At 31.6% G+C, this 24,195-nt stretch overlaps 2 protein-coding genes across 3 annotated transcripts in view; both read right to left on the bottom strand.

Moving 5' to 3' along the window:
- Positions 1–6,339: 6,339 nt before the first annotated feature.
- Rpn5 (regulatory particle non-ATPase 5) lies at positions 6,340–8,305 on the bottom strand. Its single transcript, XM_065499171.1, has 5 exons — positions 8,159–8,305; positions 7,495–8,051; positions 6,954–7,435; positions 6,734–6,890; positions 6,340–6,662 (listed from the first exon to the last, which is right to left on the bottom strand). The coding sequence occupies exons 2-5, from the start codon at positions 8,038–8,040 to the stop codon at positions 6,357–6,359; spliced, it is 1,491 nt and encodes a 496-aa protein (XP_065355243.1). The 5' UTR covers positions 8,041–8,051; positions 8,159–8,305; the 3' UTR covers positions 6,340–6,356.
- Positions 8,306–13,062: 4,757 nt separating this feature from the next.
- The window catches only part of kat-60L1 (katanin p60-like 1), a 31,483-nt gene continuing 20,350 nt past the window's right edge, over positions 13,063–24,195 (bottom strand). For both annotated transcript variants that reach the window (XM_065516463.1, XM_065516462.1), the window contains exons 2-4: positions 15,573–15,805; positions 14,447–15,514; positions 13,063–13,398 (exon numbers count right to left, since the gene is read on the bottom strand). In XM_065516463.1, the coding sequence (XP_065372535.1) occupies positions 13,073–13,398; positions 14,447–15,514; positions 15,573–15,805 (1,627 nt within the window). In that variant the 3' untranslated portion in view covers positions 13,063–13,072. The remainder of the gene's footprint in view (positions 13,399–14,446; positions 15,515–15,572; positions 15,806–24,195) is intronic.

Genomic DNA, 24,195 nt, shown 5'->3' with positions numbered 1-24,195 from the left:
TTTATTAAGTATCGTGTTTTCGTTCCATTCATATAAAACCAAAGGTTATATAATTCTTTAAAGGCTTTTGCAGCATTAATACCAGCTCCACCCAAAATACTGGATATAGTAGACATACGTATTCCATTTTCTTCAAGTGATGTTAAATATTGTGTTTTTTTGCCATTCTGATCAAACCAAACATCATATAATTCTTTAAAAGACCTAGGACCATTAGTACTTGCAGTACTCAAAATATTTGATATAGTAGACAAACTAATTCCGTTTTTGTCTAGTGATTTTAAGTATTCTGATTTTTTTCCATCCTGATCAAACCAAAGACCATACAATTCTTTAAAAGCTTCAAGACCATTAGTTCCTGCCGAATTTAAAATACCAGATACATTAGATAGTTTTATTCCGTTTTCGTCTAGAGTTTTTAAATATTGAGTTTTATTTCCATTTACATCAAACCAAAGGTCATATAAATCTTTGAATGCTTTCGGACCATTACCTCGTGATTTATGTAATATACTGGACATACTAGCTGGTTTTATGTCATTTCTTTTCAGAATTTCTAGTCTTTTTTCTTTAATTAACATGTGCAAAAACATATGGAATTGAGGTGTTACATCTGAAGCAATCACGCTTTTTGCAAATTTAATTTCATTATTGTATAGGATCTTCGATACTATGTAACCTTCATCTGCAACAATACACCTCCGTTTTCTAGAGCTAGGAACAGCTTCCGGACCCTCCTCGGCTGAATGCCTTCGTTTGAGCACGGATTTGGTCATGTTTTATTTGTTGTGCCGCTAGTATAAGACATGAAATGTTCAGCACAAATGTATAAATAAAAATGTAAACAAAACTTAGATGCACGCTTCTTAATAATAATATGTATATTATTAAAGAGCATGTATCTAAGTTTTGTTTACATTTTTTGTATAATAATATAAACATAATAATACGTGAGTGAAGAAATAAAGAAGTGCAAATCAACCGCAATATAACGTTGCTAAAAAAAAAAATACAAATCATTGCCCATCCAGTAAGCACCAAGCCCCAAAAATTCAAGCACTTGAACATTTTGTTGGAATTTGACTTGACTTGACTTCAATGCAAATGTAATTGTGTTTTAAACTTAAATATTTGAAAAATTAAATATTTTTCAAACAAAAAACATATGGCTTGAATTTATGTTTCCTTTTTACTGGAGAATGCTACTGAAATAAAGTGTAATACAACTGTAATGCAATTCCTTGACTAGATTTCAAGGCTTGAATTACACTTGCTTTCAACTTGAATTCCAGTAAAAATGCTTATTGGGCACTGTCTATACCTGATAAATTTGTATCATGATAAACATCAAAATGGTTGTCAAGATAAAAAATTATCAAGTTAGTCTCCCTTTATTAGTATTATTGCTTCGTTATGACAAAATTGTTAGTGTTTTTACACAGATAACTTTGTCTTGACAACAAACGTCATTAATTGTTATGATAAAAATTTATCAGGTATAGACAGGGAGTATTATTGCTTCGTCATGACAAAATTGTTAGTGTTTTTGCACAGACAAGTTTGTTTTGACAACAAACGCCATTAATAATTATGATAAATATTTTTATTTTATTACCACCTAAATATTTTTTATTTAGGGGGTAATAAAATAAAATGTGAAAAAATGGGTAAATTTCAAAATTTTTCAAAACGACAGCTTCAGACGAATTTGTGTACTATAAAGAGTATTATGAATGCGGGGTATACAATCGACATGAAATGCTTAACATTAACACTAACTTGATGCTAGTGTTACGTATAGACTCATCATGTGAGCTTTTTTCTCATGTTTTAACACGATTGTTAAACCATGTGTTTTAACAATTCTTTTTATAACATCATGTTGTAACAGCTTTTCATGTCTGTTGTAGACTAGATGTTAAACAAGTAAGACAGCTATATTAGGCTGGCCGAATCTTATATACCCTTCACTAGTGAATGGTTAATCGATTACGATTACGGTCGAAAATCAATTTTCAGAGTCTAAAAACGATTATTTCGTGATCGATTATATACTCCGATTTTTATGCTGAAATCGATTAATCGAAATAGAAATAAAATTCCGGAATTTTTAGTATTGTCTACGTTTTTTGCTTTCATTAAAATTTGCAATATATTAATCTTCAGCTGACATCGGAAAATATTCACGGAGTACCTCATTTTTTAATGCGAAATTTTTTCAATTTTTCCATAAAATTGTTGTCAAATGTTTGACGTTACGGTTTATAAAATGAGCACCTCAACATAAAGTAGTTATGCCCAATTATGAATAAAAATTCCGCGGGAGTTTTTTCCCTTCTCCCATTTTTAACATTGAATTTGAATAGTAAAAATGGGAAAAGGGAAAAAACTCCCGCGGATTTTTTATTCATAATTGGGCTGATAATACTCTTCCAAAATATGATTTTAATCCGTAATTATATAGTATAAGTTCGATTAATCGACTGTAAAAATCGAAATGAAAATGGTTGATCGAAAAGTCGAAAATCGATTTTTAGCTTTTCATACCAATCACTACCCTTCACCAAATTTTATTTTAAAATAAAAATTTCAAATATTTTTAGGCAAGCAAAATTTATTTTTTTTTTTCAAAATTGTTTTCTATTTTTTTTTTCAATATTGTTTTTTTTTTAACTGTTTTTAGTGGAATAAATTTATGACAAACAACAACCATGCACGTTTTTAAAAAAAAAAATTTTGCGGTTGATTTACACTTCTTTATTTCTTCACGCACGTATTGTTATGTTTCTATTATTAAAATAAAAATGTAAAAACTTTGATACACGCTTTTTAATAAAATATTATTATTAAGAAGCGATTATCTAAGTTTTGATTACATTTATACATTTGTGCTGAACATTTCCTGTCTTATACTAGCGGCACAACATATATAACATGACCAAATCCGCGCTCAAAAGAAGGCATTCAGCCGAGGAGGGTCCGGAAGCTGTTCCTAGCTCTAGAAAACGGATGTGTATTGTTGCAGATGAAGATTACACAGTATCAAAGAGCCTACACAATAATGAAATTAAATTTGCTAAAAGCGTGATTGCTTCAGATGTAACACCTCAATTCCATATCTTTTTAGACATGTTAATTAAAGAAAAAAGACTAGAAATTCTGAAAAGAAATGACATAAACCCAGCTAGTATGTCCAGTATATTAAATGCATCACGAGGTAATGGTCCGAAAGTATTCAAAGGTTTATATGACCTTTGGTTTGATGCAGCAGGAAATAAAACTCAATATTTAAAAACTCTAGACGAAAACGGAATAAAACTGTCTAGCATTTCGTCTATTTTAAATTCGGCAGGAACTAATGGTCTTGAAGCTTTTAAAGAATTGTATTTTCTTTGGTTTGATCAGGAAGGAAACAAATCACAGTATTTAAAATCACTAGAAAAAAATCGAATTAGTTTGTCTACTATAACAAGTATATTGCATCCTGCAGGTGCTAAAGCTCCTAGCTGTTTTAAAGAATTATATGATGTTTGGTTTGATCGGAATGGCGATAAAACACAATATTTAAAATCATTAGAAGAAAACGGAATACGTATGTCTACTATATCCAGTATTTTGGGTGGAGCTGGTATTAATGCTGCAAAAGCCTTTAAAGAATTATATAACCTTTGGTTTTATATGAATGGAACGAAAACGCGATACTTAATAAAACTGGAAGAAAGCGGAATGAGTATGTCTAATATATCCAGTATTTTGAATCGAACAGGTACGAATGCTGCAAAAGCCTTTCACGAATTATATAACCTTTGGTTTTGTATGGACGGAACGAAAACACGATACTTAATAAAACTGGAAGAAAGTGGTATACAGCTAGTTCATATATCTAGTATTTTAAGTGGAATAGGTGCTAAAGCTACCAACGTTTTTAAAGAATTATATGATATATGGTTTGACCAAGACGGAAATAAATCACAATATTTAAAATCACTAGAAAAAGAAGGAATGAGTTTGGCTAATATGTCGTGTATATTGAATGGAGCAGGAGCTAATGCTCCTAGTGCTTTTAAAGGATTATATGATCTATGGTTTGATAATAATGGTGATAAAACTCGATACTTAATAAATCTAGAAAAAAGTGGAATTAATCTGGTTCGTATAACTAGTATGTTAAATGGAGCAGGAGCTAATGCTCCTAGAGCTTTTAAAGAGTTATGTGGACTTTGGTTTGATCCAGCAGGAAATAAATCTCAATATTTAGAAGCTATAGAAAAAGAAGGAGTACAACTGTCTCATCTATCCAGTGTTATAGGTAAAGCTGGAGCTAAGGCTGCAAAGGCATTTAAAGAACTATATGATCATTGGTTTGATAAGAACGGGAAGAAAACACATTATTTAATAAAACTGGAAGAAAGTGGTATAAATCTAGTTCTTATATCTATTATCTTAAATGGAGTAGGCGCTAATGCTGTCAAGGTTTTTAAGGAGTTATACGATCTATGGTTTGACTCTGATGGTAATAAAACCAAATATTTAAAAACTCTTGAAGAAAACGGAATGAGTTTAGCCGATATGGCCAATATTTTAAATAAAGCAAGAGCTAATGCTCCTAGAGTTTTTAAAGAATTATACAATCTTTGGTTCGATCGGAAGGGAAGAAAAACAAGATATTTAATAAATTTACAAGAAGAGGGAGTAAATCTATCAAATATAGCCAGTATTTTAGGTGGAGCGGGGGCAACAGCTGCAAAATCGTTTAAAGAACTATATAATCTTTGGCTAGATGCAGAGGGAAATAGAACTCAACATTTAGAACACTTTCTTAAGACAACCGATGGAGAGGAAAGTTTTACCATACAGAACATATCTCATATGCTATGTAGATCAGGATCTAATTCTAAGGATGCTTTTGAAAAATTGCATGATCTATGTTTTACTGCCAAAGGCGAAAGAACAGTACTATTAGATGATTTCTATAAGGCAGGTTTTAAACCCAACAACTTATCCTGTTTGTCAAGTGGTTCAGGGGTTAATACTTCTACCACTTTAAAGAATTTGCATAGTATGTGCTTTAATGAAAAGGGGAAAAAAACAAAGCTTTTAGATGACTTCAATAAAGCCGGGTTTATTCCATCAGATATATGTAGTATAGTGAGTGGAAGAGGACTTGATATTTTAAAAAAGTTTCATCATTTTTGTTTTTCACTAGAGACAAAGAATTATTTATTCCATTTTTTAAATGAGGAAGCAGGCTTTACAGCGAGTAATTTAACTGGGATATTGCAAGGATCAAAAGCTCATATTTGTTTAGCTTTAAAAAATTTCCATGATGTTTGTTTCGATGATGTGGGAAAGAGAACACAACTTTTAGATGATTTCTACAGTAAAGGTTTTACCGCAAATTATATCTCAAATGTATTAAACTCGTCAGGAAAAAATGCCGCTTATTATTTAAGTAATTTTCATAAATCTTGTTTTCATTATAAATATTTAAATCATTTCCTAGCCGAGAAGAAACTTTTTACGCCAAAAAAATTATCAAAAAAGTTATTATATGGTGCTGCAGGCCATAATATTTATACCACTTTTAAAAAGTTCCATGACATTTGTTTCGATAAGGCAGGAAATAAAACTGAATATTTCAATAATCTCATCACAAATAATCGTCATGAGTTATTTAGTATACTATATGAACAAGTTAGAGGAGCTACTGCCCTAAATGATATACAACAGAATGCTAGTAATAAAATTAAAAATAGGTGATATTTTTTGGTCCTTAGTTTTCAGGCGCTGATATTTTTTTTCTTTTAAATTAATTCATATTCTATTATCATATGATTTACAATATTTTTAGTTTATTTTATAATTGGTTTCTAATGTAATACTTTATTTCGTTTTTCATTATTTATTTCTTATTTGCTAACCTTAATGTGAATTGTAATAAAATAAAATAGAAAAGTTTAGAGCAAAAACTAATTTTATTTAATGTATAAAAATAATATATGAGGCCATCAGTGCAAAAGTGGTGTAACCCACAATTTTTTTTTTGTTGCTGATAAATTAGCTTTATTCCATTACTTGCAGAAAATCGTTTCCATACCTAAAATTCATTATTATTTTTCTGATTAAAACCTTTAAATCTGCAATATACCAAACATTAAAAATGCTTTCCCAATTTCGCCCTAAATTAAAACTCATTTTTTTTTTTAATTAAATTAAAGAAAATATGTAATTAAATCGTACGACTGATATATTACATTGTTGGAGTTTTGTGAGTGTTATTAAACTACATTTTCTTAAGCAGAAATGTTAAAGAGAATAAAATGAGCGCAAAAAAAAAAATAATTTCCAGCATTTATTTATTCCTCTACGGCAATGCTTTTAACAGAGTGAATACATTCTTCTTTATTGATTAAATGACAGGTCTTATTAACCAAAGACATTAGTTGGCTAACATCCTTAGACCAGGCATTTAAAACATCCGATGGACTCTTCTTAACTGTGAAGTAGATAATTTCAGCAGGACGATCGATCTTCACGCGTATGGTATCACTATTTGCTAATTTAGAAAGATATTCCTCACAGCGATTTGTTGGTAAGTTCAGCAATTCACTAATACGCTTCAAATGCAATCGAGAGTAGTACATTGCAATGATGCGTATGTTCTGTAAAGTAAACAAAAGTGTTAATAATTATTAAATAACTATAAAATCTAGGCTTTAATAACAATACTTACATGTTCTATCAAACGATCTTTTAGTTCTGCAATACATTTCTTGCCATGCTTTGTGCTCTCCTGGAACATTTCATTTTCGGCCAAAACTGTGCCAAAATCATTATTAAAGGTTTCGAAGTTAATTAATTCCTTTGACATAAACAAACGCAAGATTTCCCTGTAAAAACATAAAGTTATAAATATTTGTAATTGATTGCAAATTATAAATTTGCAAACTTACTTGTATACTGGAATTTCTTCCAATTTCTTATTCTTAGCCAAATGAGCCATCATATCGCTTTGTTCGTTGTCATAGGGAGCCAATATGCAATACAATATTGCGCAAATTAACTTTTCTTTTAGTTCTTTTTCCTGTTCAGGTGTCAGTTCAACTGCGGGGGCCTCCACTGGTTTAGCTTCATCTTCCTTATCTTTTTTCTTTTCTTTCTCTTTCTCTTCAGTCTTCTTTTTATCTTCATCCATGGGTTCAGCTTTAGGCACTACAGCCTTGGGTGGCTCAGCAATTGCTTGATAATGGCGCGAGGTCTTCAGATATGAAGTATCACGATCAAGACTTATCATTAAATCATAGAATTTCAATTTGAGATCATGTTGGGCAGGATCTTCAAAGAATCTGATGCTGATTTTCTTGGCTATGATTTGAGTGGAAACGAAATCTTCTTTAAGCAGACACAAACGCATTTGTTCCAATATAAGTTCAACCTTAAAAACAATAAATATATATTAAATTTATACTTTAGAAACGTAAATTTAATTTTTACCTTTTCTCTTTTATCCATGGAACCATAAGTTTCCACTTGCAATTCTTCCATAACAGCTGCTGCACCCGCAACATCTCCATCAGCCTCCTTAATGTCAGCCAAAATTTTTGTAAGTCTAGCTCTTTCAATTTCCACATAAATTTTACCTTCCGTCACCGATCTCAAAGTATCGATCAGTTTCAATTTTGTCTCCTTGTCCGGTGTTTTTTCCACATAAGTAACACACTCTTGTATCATCTTCGATACAGCCTGTTTCAGTTGGGAACGTCTACGCACCAACAGTGTAACATACTCATTTAAAGCATTCCAGTTGCCGGCCTCAAAACAGATTTGACAAATGCCCACCAAAACCCGAGAACAAGATACCATATCGGCTCCTATACGTGTTTGTTTTTCCAGTGTCAACAACATTTCAATGGCCTCGTGAAATGAATCGGGATTCTTTTTGGCCAATTCCTTAGCGGCTGGTATTTTTTCATCACAGGCTGGAGCATAGTCCACCTCCATTTTTTGTATGCGACCGCCATCAAATAAATAGTTATCCATTGTGTTTAGGCCTTTAAAGTATAAAAAAAAATTAGATATTTTTGATAGCAGACAATAAATGAAAAAATTACTCATGACAAGAGAATTTTATTTGCAATTTTTTGTCATAATTACTTACTTTTTGTATTTAGTTGTTACTAAAGATTATTTTTATTTGTTGATTTCCAATTATTTTCTAAAAACCAATATTTTAGCAAACAGTTTTCTTACAAATGCTCCGGTTTCCTCACGAATTATTTTGCGATTTCATGCCAGGGTTATAAATTTTAGTAGTAGATTTTAGGGTTCTACACTTAGAGAAATACACATGGTGCGGAAACTAAAAAAACTCAAACAAAAAATTACTCAAAATAGTCACACATACGAGAATTGTTTTCAGTTTTCATAGTTTATTTTTACGAATACCTTCTCACTGCTTAGGTTTCTGACAAATGAGTTATGTGTATTTATCTATGGTTTTAGAGTTGAAACAAAAAGTCGACATTCCGACTTCTTTAAATGTTTGAATAGTCGACTTTTTGAATTTTGGTACTTTATGAAAAGTCGAACTTTCGACTTTTTTTGTTATTTAATTCGAATATTTTCGACTTTTCGAATATATTTCTGCAGAAACTATTTCTGAAACTAAGATTTGGTAAAAAGTTGAAAAAATTTTAAATAAAAATATCTACTTTTCATAAATTACCAAAAGTAGAAAAGTGGTGTTTTTATCGTAAGGCGAATTCATAGAAGGTGACGACAGAACTACAACAAATACAAAAACAAGCAGGTACCTACTTTGTTTTTGTTAAAATTGCCTGTTGCAAGGCGTATTAACAAGGTGAGTGCATAAAATCAGCTGTTTCTTAATTCGCTGTGGTATTATGTACACTATATGTCAAACATTGTTTATGTTTACATTTGTTATTGTAAATAACATAGTAATATTTTAGTTCGCCTTGATTTTGACATTTACCGTACATTTTAACAAAAACAAATTGCCTGTTGTTTTTGCATTGTTGTATTTGTTGCCGGGACGCAGTCACCTTGTTATACGCCTTGGCCTGTTGTTTTTGCTATTGGTTTTGTTGTATTTTTCGCCGCAACAAACACAAGTGAATTGACACTTCAATTATCTAAACAAGTGAAGAAAAATATAATAAGGTCTTCTGAGGTCACCTTCTAAAATACGCCTTGCTTATAGGTTTGTTGTAGTTTTCGCCGCAACATACACTAGTAAATTTGACATCTCAAACATTTAAACCGAATCAAACATCAAGCCGAATTTTCACCAAATTACACTTTAAAATAAATATTTTAAATATTTGAAAAAAATGTTTTCGAACTTGTGTTTTTTTTTAATTTTAAATTTTTTTAAAAAAAATTGTTTTGAATTTTTTTTTATTTTTTAATTTATTAGTAAAAAAAAATTTATGACAAAACAATTTTGTCTGTCTGTTGAAATCAATTTTCTGAAAACCCCAGATATCTTCGGGATCCAAATCTTCAATAATTCTTTCACACATGCTTTCGAGAAGTTTGCTATTTAAAATCAGGAAAATCGGAGCACAAATGGCTAAGATATGAGGAAAAAACCAGGATTTTTGACCTATATCTGGATTACTAAGTCATTAATATACACAATATGGATATCTAATGATAGATATTTCAAAAACCTTATATAAAGCCATAGTAAGTTGGACCTGGGTCAAAATTGTAAAAAATATTTTTTAACCCGAATTCTTTTTTCACCAAAAAAATTTTAAAAACTATTTTTTTTTTAAATTTAAAAAAAATGTAAAATTTAAAAAAAAAATTTAAATTTAAAAACAAAAAATTTTAAATAAATCGAAAAAAAATTTTCCAAAAAAATTTTGGAAAATAGACTGTTAAAATAAATTTATCGAGACAAAGGCCTTTTTATAATTTGCTAAAACAAAAAATCTGTATTATATTATTTTTTTAGAGAAATTAACTATGAAAATCAGCCAAAACAATTTAAAATGGAACGAAATTGTTTTTCTAATAAAAACAAAAAACTTTTTATAACAAATTGAGATTATTTTTATACCCTTCACCTTCGTGAGAATGGTTTATATAAGTTTGTTATTCCGTTTGTAATTTCTAAATTTTTCATTTCCGACCCTATGGAGTATATATATTCTGGATCCTTATAGATAGCGGAGTCGATTAAGCCATGTCCGTCCGTCTGTCTGTTGAAAACAATTTTCTGAAGACCCCAGATATCTTCGGTTTCCAAATCTTCAATAATTCTGTCAGACATGCTTTCGAGAAGTTTGCTATTTAAAATCAGTAAAATCGGTTCAAAAATGGCTGAGATATGAGGAAAAAACCAGGACTGGATTGGATTACTAAGTCATTAATATAGACAATATGATACATATTTCAAAGACCTTGCAACGACGTACATATGTATATAAGACCATAGTAAGTTGGACCTACAATGTCAAAATCAGAAATAATATTTTTTAACCCGAATTTTTTTTTCACAAAAATTAAAAAAAAAATTTTAAAATTTAAAAAGAAAATTAAAAAAATGCTAGCTGGGACAGATTAACAACTCGCGCGTAATTGTAATAATTTTTTCAGAGCCATCCGTTCCGATATTGGTTTTTTACATTTGACAATTTTGCGTCTCGCTCTGGCGCGTGTGTGGAGCGTGTGTGGAACAGGAACACATAACCGTTCCTGTTCTACGTGATTTACAAAAAAAAAAAAAAAAAATCACCTTGTCTATCATAGTGACATTTAGGAAGTTATTTGGACTTTACTTATTTGACATTACTTCTTTACCTAAATAGTTAATTAAATTTATCATTTTGGATATTTTATTACATGAGTTTTTAAACTCGTCGTAAAAATCTAATATATCATCAGTTTAAATAACAAAAAATTTTACTTTTTTTTATAAAAATCTGTTTATTAAGGGTTTATTTTATTAATAAGGATTTATAATAAGTTGTTAAATGTAAAATATTTTTATATATTTGTGCAATATGTTTGATTACTGGATTTGGTATGAAAAAAAATTAAAATTTTTTAAACTTGTTTACAGGGTTTTAAACTATGGAAGTGTCTTAATAACATAAAAAAAGTGTTACAAAACAAACTTAAAATTAAATAAAACAAAATTAAATTATAAGAAATATAAAACTCCAATTCGAAACAATCAGAGCTGCTAATTAATTAATTTAATTTGAGTTTGATTCATTAAAATCTTAATTCGGATTTAAAAATATCAGCTATTCATTCCAAAAATCCATTCACAACATCTATTTTTTTAGCTTCATTCAAAAGTCTTTTATTTAAATAGAATTCATTCATTGTTGAATTAATTCATAACAGAATTCATTTTTCATTTAAATGATTCGGGTTTGCTAATTAAATCTAATACAAATTGCAAAAAAATTTAATCATTCAATACATTTGTAAATCTATTTTGTAAACCTAGGTCTCCACGTAGCAATAACGTCGGCAGAACAACAGCAGAGTGATTGCTGATTGCTTTAGGTGGAGAAAACGTTCGTCACAAATACAAAATTTTCAACGCGAAATGTTCTATGAACAAGTAAGAGTGCTATATTCGGCTGTGCCGAATCTTATATACCCTTCACCAAATTATACTTCAAAATAAAAATTTTTACGTAAACAAAATTTATTTTTTTTTCCAAAGTGGTTTTTTGCATTTTTTGGAAAAATTTTTTTTTTCTGATTTTTATTTTAAATTTTTTTTTTCAATTTTTTTTTGGTGAAAAAAAAAAAATTCGAGTTCAAAATCCGATTTTGACCCATTGTTGGTCCAACTTACTATGGTCTTATATACGTCGTTGCAAATGTCTTCGAAATATCTATCATTAGATATCCATATTGTCTATGTTAATGTCTTAGTAATCCAGATATAGGTAAAAAATAGGTCGAGGTTGTCCTGGTTTTTTCCTCATATCTCAACCATTTGTGGACCGATTTTGCTGATTTTAAATATCAAACTTCTCGAAAGCATGTCTGACAGAATTATTGAAGATATGGATCCCGAAGATATCTGGGGTCTTCAGAAAATTGATTTCAACAGACAGACGGACATGGCTTAATCGACTCCGCTATCTATAAGGATCCAGAATATATATACTTAGGGTCGGAAATGAAAAATGTAGAAATTACAAACGGAATGACAAACTTATATATACGCTTCTCACGAAGGTGAAGGGTATAAAAATTGTGGTTTATTTTGCGTTGAATGATTTTTTTCACTAATTTCTTTGTTTATTTTTTCTTTTGGATCTTAAATAAATTAAATATGTATGAATTAATCGCACCGAATCATAGAAAGAAGAAATTTTACATTAATGACAACTGAATTGGCAGCTTATTGCTTAGCAATAATTGCTCAGGCAATCAGTAGAGCAATCATTGCCCAATGGATTTCTACATATGGAAATTTGCAGTCTACATTCGCAAATGTCATTGACGCAATAAAATTTGACAATTGCAGCAATAAATATTGCTACGTGGAGACCAAGGGTAATGGATTTGAACAAGGTGCATTTCATAAGGTATAAAAAATATTCGCCGCTATATAAAAAAAATTTAGCGAATTCGCCTGTATTTATTTCAATTCGCCACTGCTGTCACCTTGTTAAATGCACCTTGTATTTGAGTTAATGAACGTTTTTAGGATTCAATAAGGAATTATTTCAATGAAGAATGAATTCTCAAAGGAATTAATTCAATAAATTTCAAGTATGTACATTGGAGTTAAGCCTATTAATTAATTCATAATGAATTCATTAAATGAATCGTTAAGAGATAAACTTTAATTTGATTTTGAAAATGGAATTAAGAATTAATTAATTCGAAACTTTGGAAATAAAATTTAAAAAAAAATATATAAAATAAAATTAAATAAAATTTATTTAGTATTACGATTTAGTTAAATTTAATTTCATCCATGTTTTAAAATTCTAAAATATGAGCAAATTCTTTTTTTTTTTCCTTCTTCAGTTTTAAGCCTGACAAATTTCTTTTAGATACGTATTCAGCAAGAGCCATATTCCTCCATCCATTTTTCAAAACGATTGACATCATCGGCCGACACTGATTTCTTAGTACGCTGCATGGCATCCTGGAAATCTTGCAGTGTTATGGGTAAATCGATTTCTTCACGGCGTATTTGTCGTATCTCTTCGGGGGTACGTCCGAAAATTTGTCGACGCATGGGCATCATGGCAGCATCGCGACATACGTTGCTAATATCAAAACCTGAGTAGCCCTTCATTTGATCACCAATCATGTTGGTGTCCAGAGAAGGTGAGAGATTGACATCTTTTAGGCAAAGTTTCAATAAAGCCGAACGGGTTTCCTCTGCAAGAAAAGGAAGTAAATTTGTTTGTTTTTTTAATAACAAAATTTAAAGATTATTGAGGTTAGAGTAAATTTATAGATCTAGGAACTAACTGTTTTCTAAACTTCTGTATCAACTGTATGATAATTGTCCCCAAAATCTTCTCTTAATCTATATCCTTAATTTTTATACCCTTCACCTTCGTGAGAAGGGTATATATAAGTTTGTCCTTCTGTTTGTAATTTCTACATTTTTCATTTCCGACCCTATAAAGTATATATATTCTGGATCCTTATAGATATCGGAGTCGATTAAGCCATGTCTGTCTGTTGAAATCAATTTTCTGATGACCCCAGATATCTTTGGGATCCAAATCTTCAATAATTCTGTCAGACATGCTTTCGAGAAGTTTGCTATTTAAAATCAGCAAAATCGGTCCATAAATAACGGAGATATGAGCAAAAAACCGGGACAACATCGATTTTTGACCTATTTTTGATCTATATCTGGATTACTAAGTCATTACTATAGACAATATGGATATCTAATGATAGATATTTCAAAGTCCATTGCAACGATGTAGATAAGGCTAAAATACTATAGTAAGTTGGACCCACAATGGGTCAAAATCGGGAAAAATATTTATTTTAAAGTATAATTTGGTGAAGGGTATATAAGATTCGGCACAGCCGAATATAGCTCTCTTACTTGTTGATATTTATATTGTGCTCTTGCCCTTTAAGTTATAAAAATTGCCTGCTCCTAACTAATTTAAATTAAAGCTTTCATCTATATACAAATGAAATGGTCCATGTGTGTAATTTTTTTATTCAATTCGAAATTTTCAGGAGATGGTTTGTAAAGAAAAAAAATTCCAAAATTCCGGGTAAAACTCTGAATTTTTTTTTTGGAGTCCAGTCAACTGTAATAAAAAGCTCCCTAAAGTATGCAGTACAAATTTAGATATTTTATTTGCAAATAAATAAGAACAGACAGGTGTATGTGGGTTGGAGAAACTTGAAGAACTAACTAGTATAGGTCAACTAGTTTACAATAAATACAACTTACCATTCGGCAGCGCTATGTAGATACGTTTTTCGAAACGTCTTCGAAAAGCTTCATCAATATCCCACGGATGATTAGTGGCTGCCAGAACCATAATGACTTTATCATCTTGCATTGTGGCATTTAATCCATCCATTTGTATCAATAGTTCAGCTTTGAAACGACGACTAGCCTCATGCTCCGAATCACTACGTCTCGCCGAACACAATGCATCGATCTCATCAATAAATATTGTGCTGGGAGCATAAAATCTAGCCATTTCGAATAATAAGCGCACCAGCTTCTCACTTTCCCCCCGATATTTCGACGTCAGGGTCGAGGAGGAAACATTAAAGAACGTTGTACCACATTCGGTAGCCACAGCCTTGGCCAGCATAGTTTTTCCGGTGCCTGGTGGACCCACCATTAGAACACCACGCCAAGGTCTGCGTATACCTTTGAAAAAATCGGGCATTATGATGGGCAAGACAACCGCCTCCTGCAATATAGATTTGGCCTCATTCAAACCAGCAACATCGGTCCACTTGACACCCGGATGCCTTTGTAAAATGTCTTTCTCCAGAGTCTCAACTAAATGCGTTTCATAGCCGGATGGTGAGAAAACTTTTGATTTCGAGGAAGTTTTCGGTGAATTTTTGGGAGTACTTTGTGAGGTTGAATTTTCCTCCAGAGAGGTAGCTTCCTGATCATCCGAATTGGAGTTTTCATCTATGGAATTTTTCTTGCCCTTGTCTTTCATTTTCATTTGGGAGTTGATCATTTTACGGGCTCTGACACGTTCCACGGAACGACTTTTACGTATGGGCATGGTTGAGGTCTTTAAAGAGCGTGAGTTACGTTTCTCTGAACGATCGGCCAACGAGCCGCTGGCCACATTGTGTGAACTGCCATGATGACTTAGATTTATAGAGGGCAAAGTGGGCTGTAATTCCGGATCTCTGCGTCTCAACGAAGATATCCATCTATTGTCATTGTGTGTGGGAAATGATGTTGAGTTAGCATGTATGGCATTGGCCGAGGGACCATTAGTTGAGGGCAAATTTGTATTTGGTCTCGGCTGAGGTGAAACTTCTGAAATTATGGCAACTTTATTGTTGGTGATTTTAATAAAAGTGTATTTTCTTTTTACCTTGTGTGGGTATACGATTTTTTAACCTTATACCTATTCCTGTAGAGGTTTGTGGCGGCACCAATCCTCCCATAGATGTAGTCCTTGTTGTTTCGGTCTTTTTATTGCCTGTCTTTGACGGCCGATGTGTTGTTGTTATTTTGGTAAAAGCAAATGGTGGATATTGATCTAGAATCAGAGAATCCATCATGCGGGCCATGTGTGATAGTCCTGTAGGCGGTGCGGCAGATGAGCTGTAAGAGTTTTGTAAAGAGTTTATTAAGGTATACATATTTTGAAAGGACAGTAAAAGCCAGTTGGAAATACAGGATAGAGGGAGAGTGTTTGCGGGCTTTAGGTTTAAATTATCGATGGGCAGTTTACCTTATATTGCGAAAGTTTATAAATTACCTGCAAACATTTGTTACTTACTCTTAAGCTGCATTCAACAGCCACCATTGAAAATATACTGAAAATTCCGAAGAACTGATAAATTTATATTGATATTTCTTCTCGAACTTAAGATAATCTAATACCCTAATCTATGTTTTATTTCAATATAAATTGTCTTATTTCCCACATGGCCTACTTCGACTAGGAATTGTTAACATTGCGAGATCTCCTCCACCTCAGATGAGATTAAGTAAACTAATTAGTCGAAAACACCGCTTAACTGAACACCAATATCCAATTTATATCCACATTATTGGAAAACTTGCATCGTTTGAAGTTCTTCTTTAGTTTAAACCGTCTTTACTAGTTGTTTTATGCTGGAACAAGAACATTGCATTCATCAAGCTCTAAAATCTATCAAAAAGTAGAATATTATCATAGCAAAGCTTAGATTAAGCAAGGAAGCTTACGTGGTCTTTAAACATCCTAGACGTAAACTTGGAAGTTAGTTTACTCCGCAACCTAGGACCTAAATGGTCATCAATGATCCGAATTCGAATTGTACCAACATGTCTAAAGTACCCCGATTCCTTGAAACGGACATAGTTTCCATGATAATTGGATTTTCAATCCGGAACGATCCCAGACACACCCGGGCAAAAATTGATTCGATTCAAAGACTCAGTGACATTTGTATCAACTAACTTAAATCCTACTGCCCACTGGACACGCCCAATAAAAGTGACCCGATTCCTTGAATTGGACCCGATTCCTTGAATTTTCGATCAGGAACGATCCCAGTCACACCCGTGACAACTGTATCAACTAACTTAAATCCAATTGTCCTCTGGACTAGTCCTATAAAAGTGGTTCGATTCCTAGAATTGGACATTGTTTCCATGATAATTGGATTTTCGATCCGGAATGATCGCAGTCACACAAGATTGATTCGATTCAAAGACACAGTGACAGCTACATCAACTAAGTTAAATCATATTGAGCTCGTTTAATAAATGTAACCCGATTCTTTGAATTGTTTCCCGGGCAAATATTGATTCGATTCGAAGACTCAGCGACAGCTGTATCATCTAACTTAAATCCAATTGCCCTTTAGACTCTTCGAATAAAATTGACCCGATTTCTTGAATTTGACATTGCTTCCATGATAATTGGATTTTCGATCCGGAACGATCCAGTTACATCCGGGCAAAGATTGATTCGATTCAAAGGCTCAGTGACAGCTTCATCAACTAACTTAAATCAAATTGCCCTCTGGACTGATCCAATAAAAGCGATTGTTTCCACAATTAATGGGATTCTCCATGCGGAACGATCACACCCGATCACAAAGATTCAGTTACTGTTGTATCAATTAAATTAAATCCAAATGCCATGTGGAGTCCTCCAATAAAAGTAACCCGATTCTTTGAATTGGATATTGTTTCCGCGAAAGTTGGATTTTCGATCCCCAACGATCCCAGGCAAACCCGGGCAAAGATTGATTCGGTTCGAAAACTCAGCTAAAGCTGTATCACCTAACTTAAATCCAATTTCCCTTTAGACTCTTCGAATAAAATTGACCCGATTCCTTGAATTTGACATTGTTTCCATGATAATTGAATTTTCGATCCGGAACGATCCAGTTACACCCGGGAAAAGATTGATTCGATTCAAAGGCTCAGTGATAGCTTCATCAACTAACTTAAATCAAATTGCCCTCTGGACTGATCCTTTAAAAGTGATTGTTTCCGCAATTAATTGGATTCTCCATCCGGAACGATTACACCCGATCACAAAGATTCAGTTACTGTTGTATCAATTAAATTAAATCCAATTGCCATGTGGAATCCTCCAATAAAAGTAAGACGATTCTTTGAATTGGACATTGTTTTCGCGATAGTTGGATTTTCGATCCCCAACGATCCCAGGCAAACCCGGGCAAAGATTGATTCGGTTCGAAGACTCAGCTAAAGCTGTATCACCTAACTTAAATCCAATTGCCCTTTAGACTCTTCGAATAAAAGTGACCCGATTCCTTGAATTTGACATTGTTTCCATGATAATTGAATTTTCGATCCGGAACGAGCCAGTAATACCCGGGCAAAGATTGATTCGGTTCGATCAATTAACTTAAATCAAATTTCCCTCTGGAGTAGTGCAATAAAAGTTTTTGTTTCCGCAATTAATTGGATTCTCCATCCGGATCGATCACTCCCTGGCAAACATTGATTCGATTCAGTTACTGTTGTATCAATTAAATTAAATCCAATTGCCATCTGGAATCGCATAATAAAAGTGACTCGATTCCTTGAATTTGACATTGTTTCCATGATAATTGCTTCTTCGTTCCGGAACGATCCCAGTCACAGTAACAGCTGTATCATCTAACTTAAATCCAATTGCAATCAGGACTCCAATAAAAGTGACCCGAATCATTGAATTGGATTTGAAGAACTGACTAAACATAGCCTTCTGGACTCGTTCAATGTATATGCTCCGATTCATTGAATTGGATTTAGAACAACCGACCATGACATCATTAACCAAGCAACATTAATGAAATAATCCGAAGCCAAATCTTTTAATACTACTTGACTTGACCTAATGTTTTATTGCTTATTTTCCCACAATCACAACTAATACACTTCTTTACAAACCACCCTTTAAAACACGCAATAGAAATTCCTGCAACTATTTTCAAATTGCATGACAAAATGTTTATTCAAGTAAGTTTTTTTGTTCGTAGTAGACAACAGAAAAAAAATCATGATTAATGTTTCTTTTAGACACCCAAAGGAGCCGTTTATTATATTACAACAATTTTTAGTGTTATTAGCTGAAAATAAAATAAAAAAGAACCAAAGTCTAAAAAAATAGCGACGAAATACAATCCCCAACTAATATTACAATAGACAAAGTCAAAGCCAACGACATTTAAACACGGAAGGCGACCTTTCATATGCCGGACTGTAAAAGTGTTTATTTTTAAAGCAATATGTTTTAAAAATATTTGAAAATTTTCATAATATTGATACGAGGAGAAGAGCAGTAAGAACTACATAAATATTTAGTTTGTCATTAAAATAATTTACTCACTTGCTTACAGGATAATAGCTCAAATAGCCTAACCTGACTGACTGACTGCCTTGCCTGGCAACAGAATTGTCATATTTGTGGAAGAGTTCATTCAACTTTTAGGTTATTGAGCTTTAGAGTGGAATATTTTTATATTTATTTTCTTGGGGTTTTTTTTCATGAATACGTCATTATTAATTTGTAGTTGGTATGTTTATAGTTTTAATTTTGTATTTTTACCTTCATGTACTCATGCCGGCTTATTGAAAGGTAATTATATGTTAGAAATTTACTGTAACTACTTCTAACTACAAAATAATCGATTTGATTCGTTGGAATTGTGCGTAAAATATCGATAGAAATCTCTAATACCCCAGTGGGTTTTTGCTTAAATTTGTGTATCCTGATGGTTGTGTTTACGTTTATTTATGTAAATTTATGTTTTTATTTGTTTATTAATCATAAAATATTTGATTATAATTTAGGTTAATTGTTGTAACGCAGTTCTTTTCGCTTTGCCTCTAAGTATTTACTTATTTAATATGTAAGTATTCCATGGTCATTTACATCTTTATGAAAGTTTGAAGGACTCGTGTTTTTTTAACCGGTATTTTTCAACTGAAATTGCTGCAACTTTAAGTTAATTTGGAGACCTTAAACAGAAACTGAATATCATCATAACGAAAATGTCCAACAAAGGACTGATAATTAATATTAGGAAACCCGATATTTTAGATACTTGGGATATAAAAAGAAGACGGTAAACCGTTTATGGGCTAAAGGGATAGAATATCTGAAATTAAATGTTCTTTAAACAAGAACATTATAGGAAAATGGGATGTGTTAACGTAAACCAAATTAGCGATGTATAATTCCACCAAGGTTGGCTACCGTTGCACCTAATATACACTTTTAGCTCAACTACCGTTACCGCTCAGCTATCGTTACAGAAAAAATCCAAATTAGCGTTGAATTACATTCTCACGGATTTAAGTTTTTGAGAACGTATCTCATCATGGAAATGTCAATTGCAGATCACGGAACTGAATGCAGGGAAAACTAGAAGGGACATAATCAACAAAAGAAAACAGTTTGACAGCTGACATTTCAGGATTAGTAAAAATGGAGGATCATTGCACGATAGAACAACGCACGATAGAACATATTGTTGCACAATATGTATTTCAACAAGTAAGAGAGCTATATTCGGCTGTGCCCTTCACCAAATTATACATCAAAATAAAAATTTGAAATATTTTTAGGAACATTTTTTTTGCCAATGTTGTTTTTTAAAGTTTTTAGAAAAAAAATTTTGAAATATTTTTAGGCAAACAATTTTTTTTCCAAAGCTGTTTTTAAAATTTTTTGGAAACATTTTTTTTCAATTTTTTTTTTTAAATTTAATTTTTTTTTAATTTAAAATTTTTTTTTTATATTTAGCGAAAAAAAACTTTTGGTGAAAAAAACATTCAGGTTTAAAATTTTTTTTCGATTTGACCCATTGTAGGTCTAACTTATTATGGCGTTATAAGTTATTTGGGGACTTCGAGATTTATTCGAGAACATTTTAGGTTTGGGGTTGAGAGAAACAGAAAAGAAACAAACACAAATAATCTGGGTGAGTGATTCATAATTTCTTTTTTTCGTAAAGTTCAGCTTGTGACTTTTATTTGCGAACATGAAAAATAAATCGCAAAAATGGAGTTGATGAAAATCAACGCTTAAATCATAATATTAATAGGCAAGTCGATTTCTTTAGACCCCTTTTACGCTCACATACATTCAATTTGGGCAAGAAATATACCATTTTAAAGGGATTTATTCACAGAAGTGCAGAATATATATTTTATTGAAATCAGTTCAGTTTTTTTAGGAGCTATAAGCGTTTAAAGATATTACAAACACATATGCAAAAACGTGTACATGTGAACCTTAAGCTAAAAAGTAAACAAAGCAATGCATGTTTGTCTAATTTGTTGTTGTAAATAAATAAGAGAAACAATTAAACTGTATTTATTTCGCTCTTTTTTAAGTGAGAGCTGTTATAGGAAACAAAGAAGAAAACTTTAGTAATTTAAAGTCACAAAAATATATTTTGAAGGTGCTTTTCTTTTTTTAACTCCCATATGCATAAACAATTTTTAAATTTATCAAAATTAAACAAAATTTCCATTCAAAATTTCTTTTATAAACCTTTGACAAATTTAAAAACTGTTTATGCATATGTGGGGTGGCGGGGTAAATATTGTTACGAAATTGTACTTGAATTCAAATATAACGATTTTAAGGGCTGATTTAAAAGTAGCATAATGCTTTCAAATAACAGTGTTGTAATGGCAGACTGTAACATATCTGTGGGCATTGTTAAATAAAAGCTTTCAGTTGATTTGATCGTAAGTTGGCAACGCTGTATTCGAATATTCAGTTAAAGAACATTGTAGAAAGTACACCACAGATGGCGTATGATCTAGAAATTTCGAACTTTGACAGTTAAAGAGCTTTCTAAAACTTTTAGCGAATTAATTTCTTATTACTGTGCGGAGTTTAGCTGAATATAGACGGAATTAGATTAGATGGCATAGCACCTAAAATGGGAGGGGTCGGAAAAGGATGTGAGTCACGTCCCATACAAAGTAATAATTACAAGGTTCTTCAAACTTTGTCCGGATAGCTCTCTTACCATTTTACACAGATTGGCTGAAAATAGTCGGGATTGCATTAGTAGTTGTGGCACAAAGTAAATAATTAATTTTGAATATCTGGAGAACTAACTATAATTCTAAAAGTATTTAAACTCTGCATCAATCAATTTATTACCATTCTACGGAGGTTAGCTAAAAACGAATTTATTCCTGATCCCTGTTCGAAGTTTAGCTAAGCATTATCGGCTTAGTAGGAATTAACTCTCCCTTATAAAGGAAAGTAAAGATTGATATTTACATAAAAGGTTCAGAGCAGTAGAGTGGTATCTCCCACACAAAATTAGTTAGTTATTTTCGAATATCAAGTGAACTGTAATTGAGAGATTCTAAAATTTTGTATGTGTTATTTTCGTATTTCCATTCATATTTTTTTAATTTTACTAGGGTAGGGGTAGCGAAGTGCACCGGGTTATGCTAGTACATATATAAAATTATCAAAAGATTAATAACAATTTAAATAAAAATTCTCATTTCTGTTACTCAGACTTCATTACTTCAAAACTTATCATATTATTTCCATAATTTGTAAAAAATTACTAACAATATGTTATTGAATGTAAATAAAAGAAAAAAGTAACAGTTATTAAGAACAAGAACAAATGAATTGTTTATCTCACATCAAACCATTAAAAACCAACAAAAACGAATAAAGGTCATACCAAACCATTTAAATAAAAATCATTTTATAACTTTTATTTTCAGTGATTTATTTTTATCACAAAAATATAAATCACAATTTGGGTTTTTTGATATATGGACGAGTTATTTTCGATCTATGATTTAAACTGATTGGCCCATAATCATAGTCAAACACTAAAGTCGGTTCTTTTTAAAAACAACTTTAAAATAAAAACCTGCTTTTTATTAATTTGCAACCATAGTCAAAATTAAAGTGTGTTTTAAATTGAACCGACTTTAACTGGGTGCCACCGCAAATGTAGAAAATGTTTTCATACAATATACAACAAAAAACAGACAAGTGGCAATGCTGAACAGCTGACATACAAAATTAAAAAAAAAACAAAAAAGTTAAACAAATAAAAGTAACCGGGACAACTAAAGAAAAAAAGTACATAGTTTGTTGTGGAAAAATGGAAAAGATAAGATTAATATCATAATTAGGATATTTTGGTACTAATTTTATTGATAACTGTTTAATAATTGCAAAATCTCTACCAATATCTTGTAACTTAAACATTTTTTACTTTTTGCCGAACTTTTTTACTTGGTGAAGAACAGCTGATGCTGTTGTTAAACGAGTTAATAACAGCTTCAGCTTGTTTTATATTTAAAGTCGACTTCAACGTCAGAAGTATACTTTAACTTGTCTATGATAGACCTAAAGTCCACTCTTAAGTTAAGTCGAGTTTAATTCTCTTAAAGTATTCTTTATTTTTGACTATGATTATGGGCCATTATATTTAATTTTTTAATGTTTTAGGTATGTTTTAGGCTAAAATTGCGGCGAAAACTAGGCTCCCAATTAGCTGTAGGACGAAATGAATTTGACTCTGATTGTTTTTTTGCTATTGTCAAATTGTTTATTGAAACCGAATGTATATTTTATTTACTATATTCTGTCTCTTATTGTTTAATTATAAGAGAAAAATCAGTCACGTACGGTATGTCACGTACGATATTAAATTTTATTGATTATAAAATCATACAAAGTTTGTTTTTATTTAAATGTGACGGATTGTAAAGGAAAAATATTTCGTTTAGTGTAAGAAATTAAAAGAAAACATAACGCCTCTCACGATTCGAATATTTTCGCATATTTCTACATGTACCTCAAAATGAGTTCCGTTTTATGTCACGTATGATACCCTTAATTTGTTCAATATTTTGGACAACAATATTTCGATAGAACTTTTTATTATTTTAAAATATAGTACCCTCTGAATGGAACATAAAGACGAAATTATTTTTTAGATACTCTTATTTTTGCAAAATCTATTCCACTCTATAGGCGTACAAATGTCACGTACGATGATATGGAATTGCCCATATATTAATCTCCACCATAACATTGTATCCTTATTGAGGTCGAATCATTTTCTACCACGACAAGCAGACCTCTCAAAGGTCGGGCTAGACAAAGTTTAAAGGATTGGATCAGCTTAAACATTGATTTGATGTTTTTTTCCCCGATTTGAGTTTTTTTAATACCACCTATAAAAAATATTGGTATTAAGGTTTTTTGTAGATTTCTGAAGAGGTTAATGCGTTTACGCCATATTTTTTGGGGTTCCTCTCCGGGAAAAGATGAATCAAAAATACAACAGGTATCTATAACAGTGATCGGCATAAAGAGAACATGAAACATGAATTATAATAACATGTTACGCACTTTATTTATCTGTTGTAATCTGACCAGCTATTGCTATGAACTTTGTTGGCATTTGCATTGTTTACATTTAAATAACACATCTGCCCCTGCAGGCAATAAGTGCCGACCACTGATTTACATACAT

This window comes from Calliphora vicina, chromosome 1, assembly GCF_958450345.1.
Source record: "Calliphora vicina chromosome 1, idCalVici1.1, whole genome shotgun sequence".
Taxonomy (NCBI): Eukaryota; Metazoa; Arthropoda; class Insecta; order Diptera; family Calliphoridae; genus Calliphora; species Calliphora vicina.
The sequence above is the reverse complement of the archived record's forward strand: the minus strand, read 5'-3'. Positions and strand labels throughout refer to the sequence as shown.

Coding starts and splice junctions, on each gene's coding strand:
- Rpn5 (XM_065499171.1), bottom strand. CDS start 8,040: ATGGATAACTATTTATTTGATGGCGGTCGCATACAAAAAATGGAGGTG. Junction 7,436..7,494: donor CCATGGATAAAAGAGAAAAG/GTAAAAATTAAA, acceptor ATTGTTTTTAAG/GTTGAACTTATATTGGAACA. Junction 6,663..6,733: donor AAGATCGTTTGATAGAACAT/GTAAGTATTGTT, acceptor TTTACTTTACAG/AACATACGCATCATTGCAAT.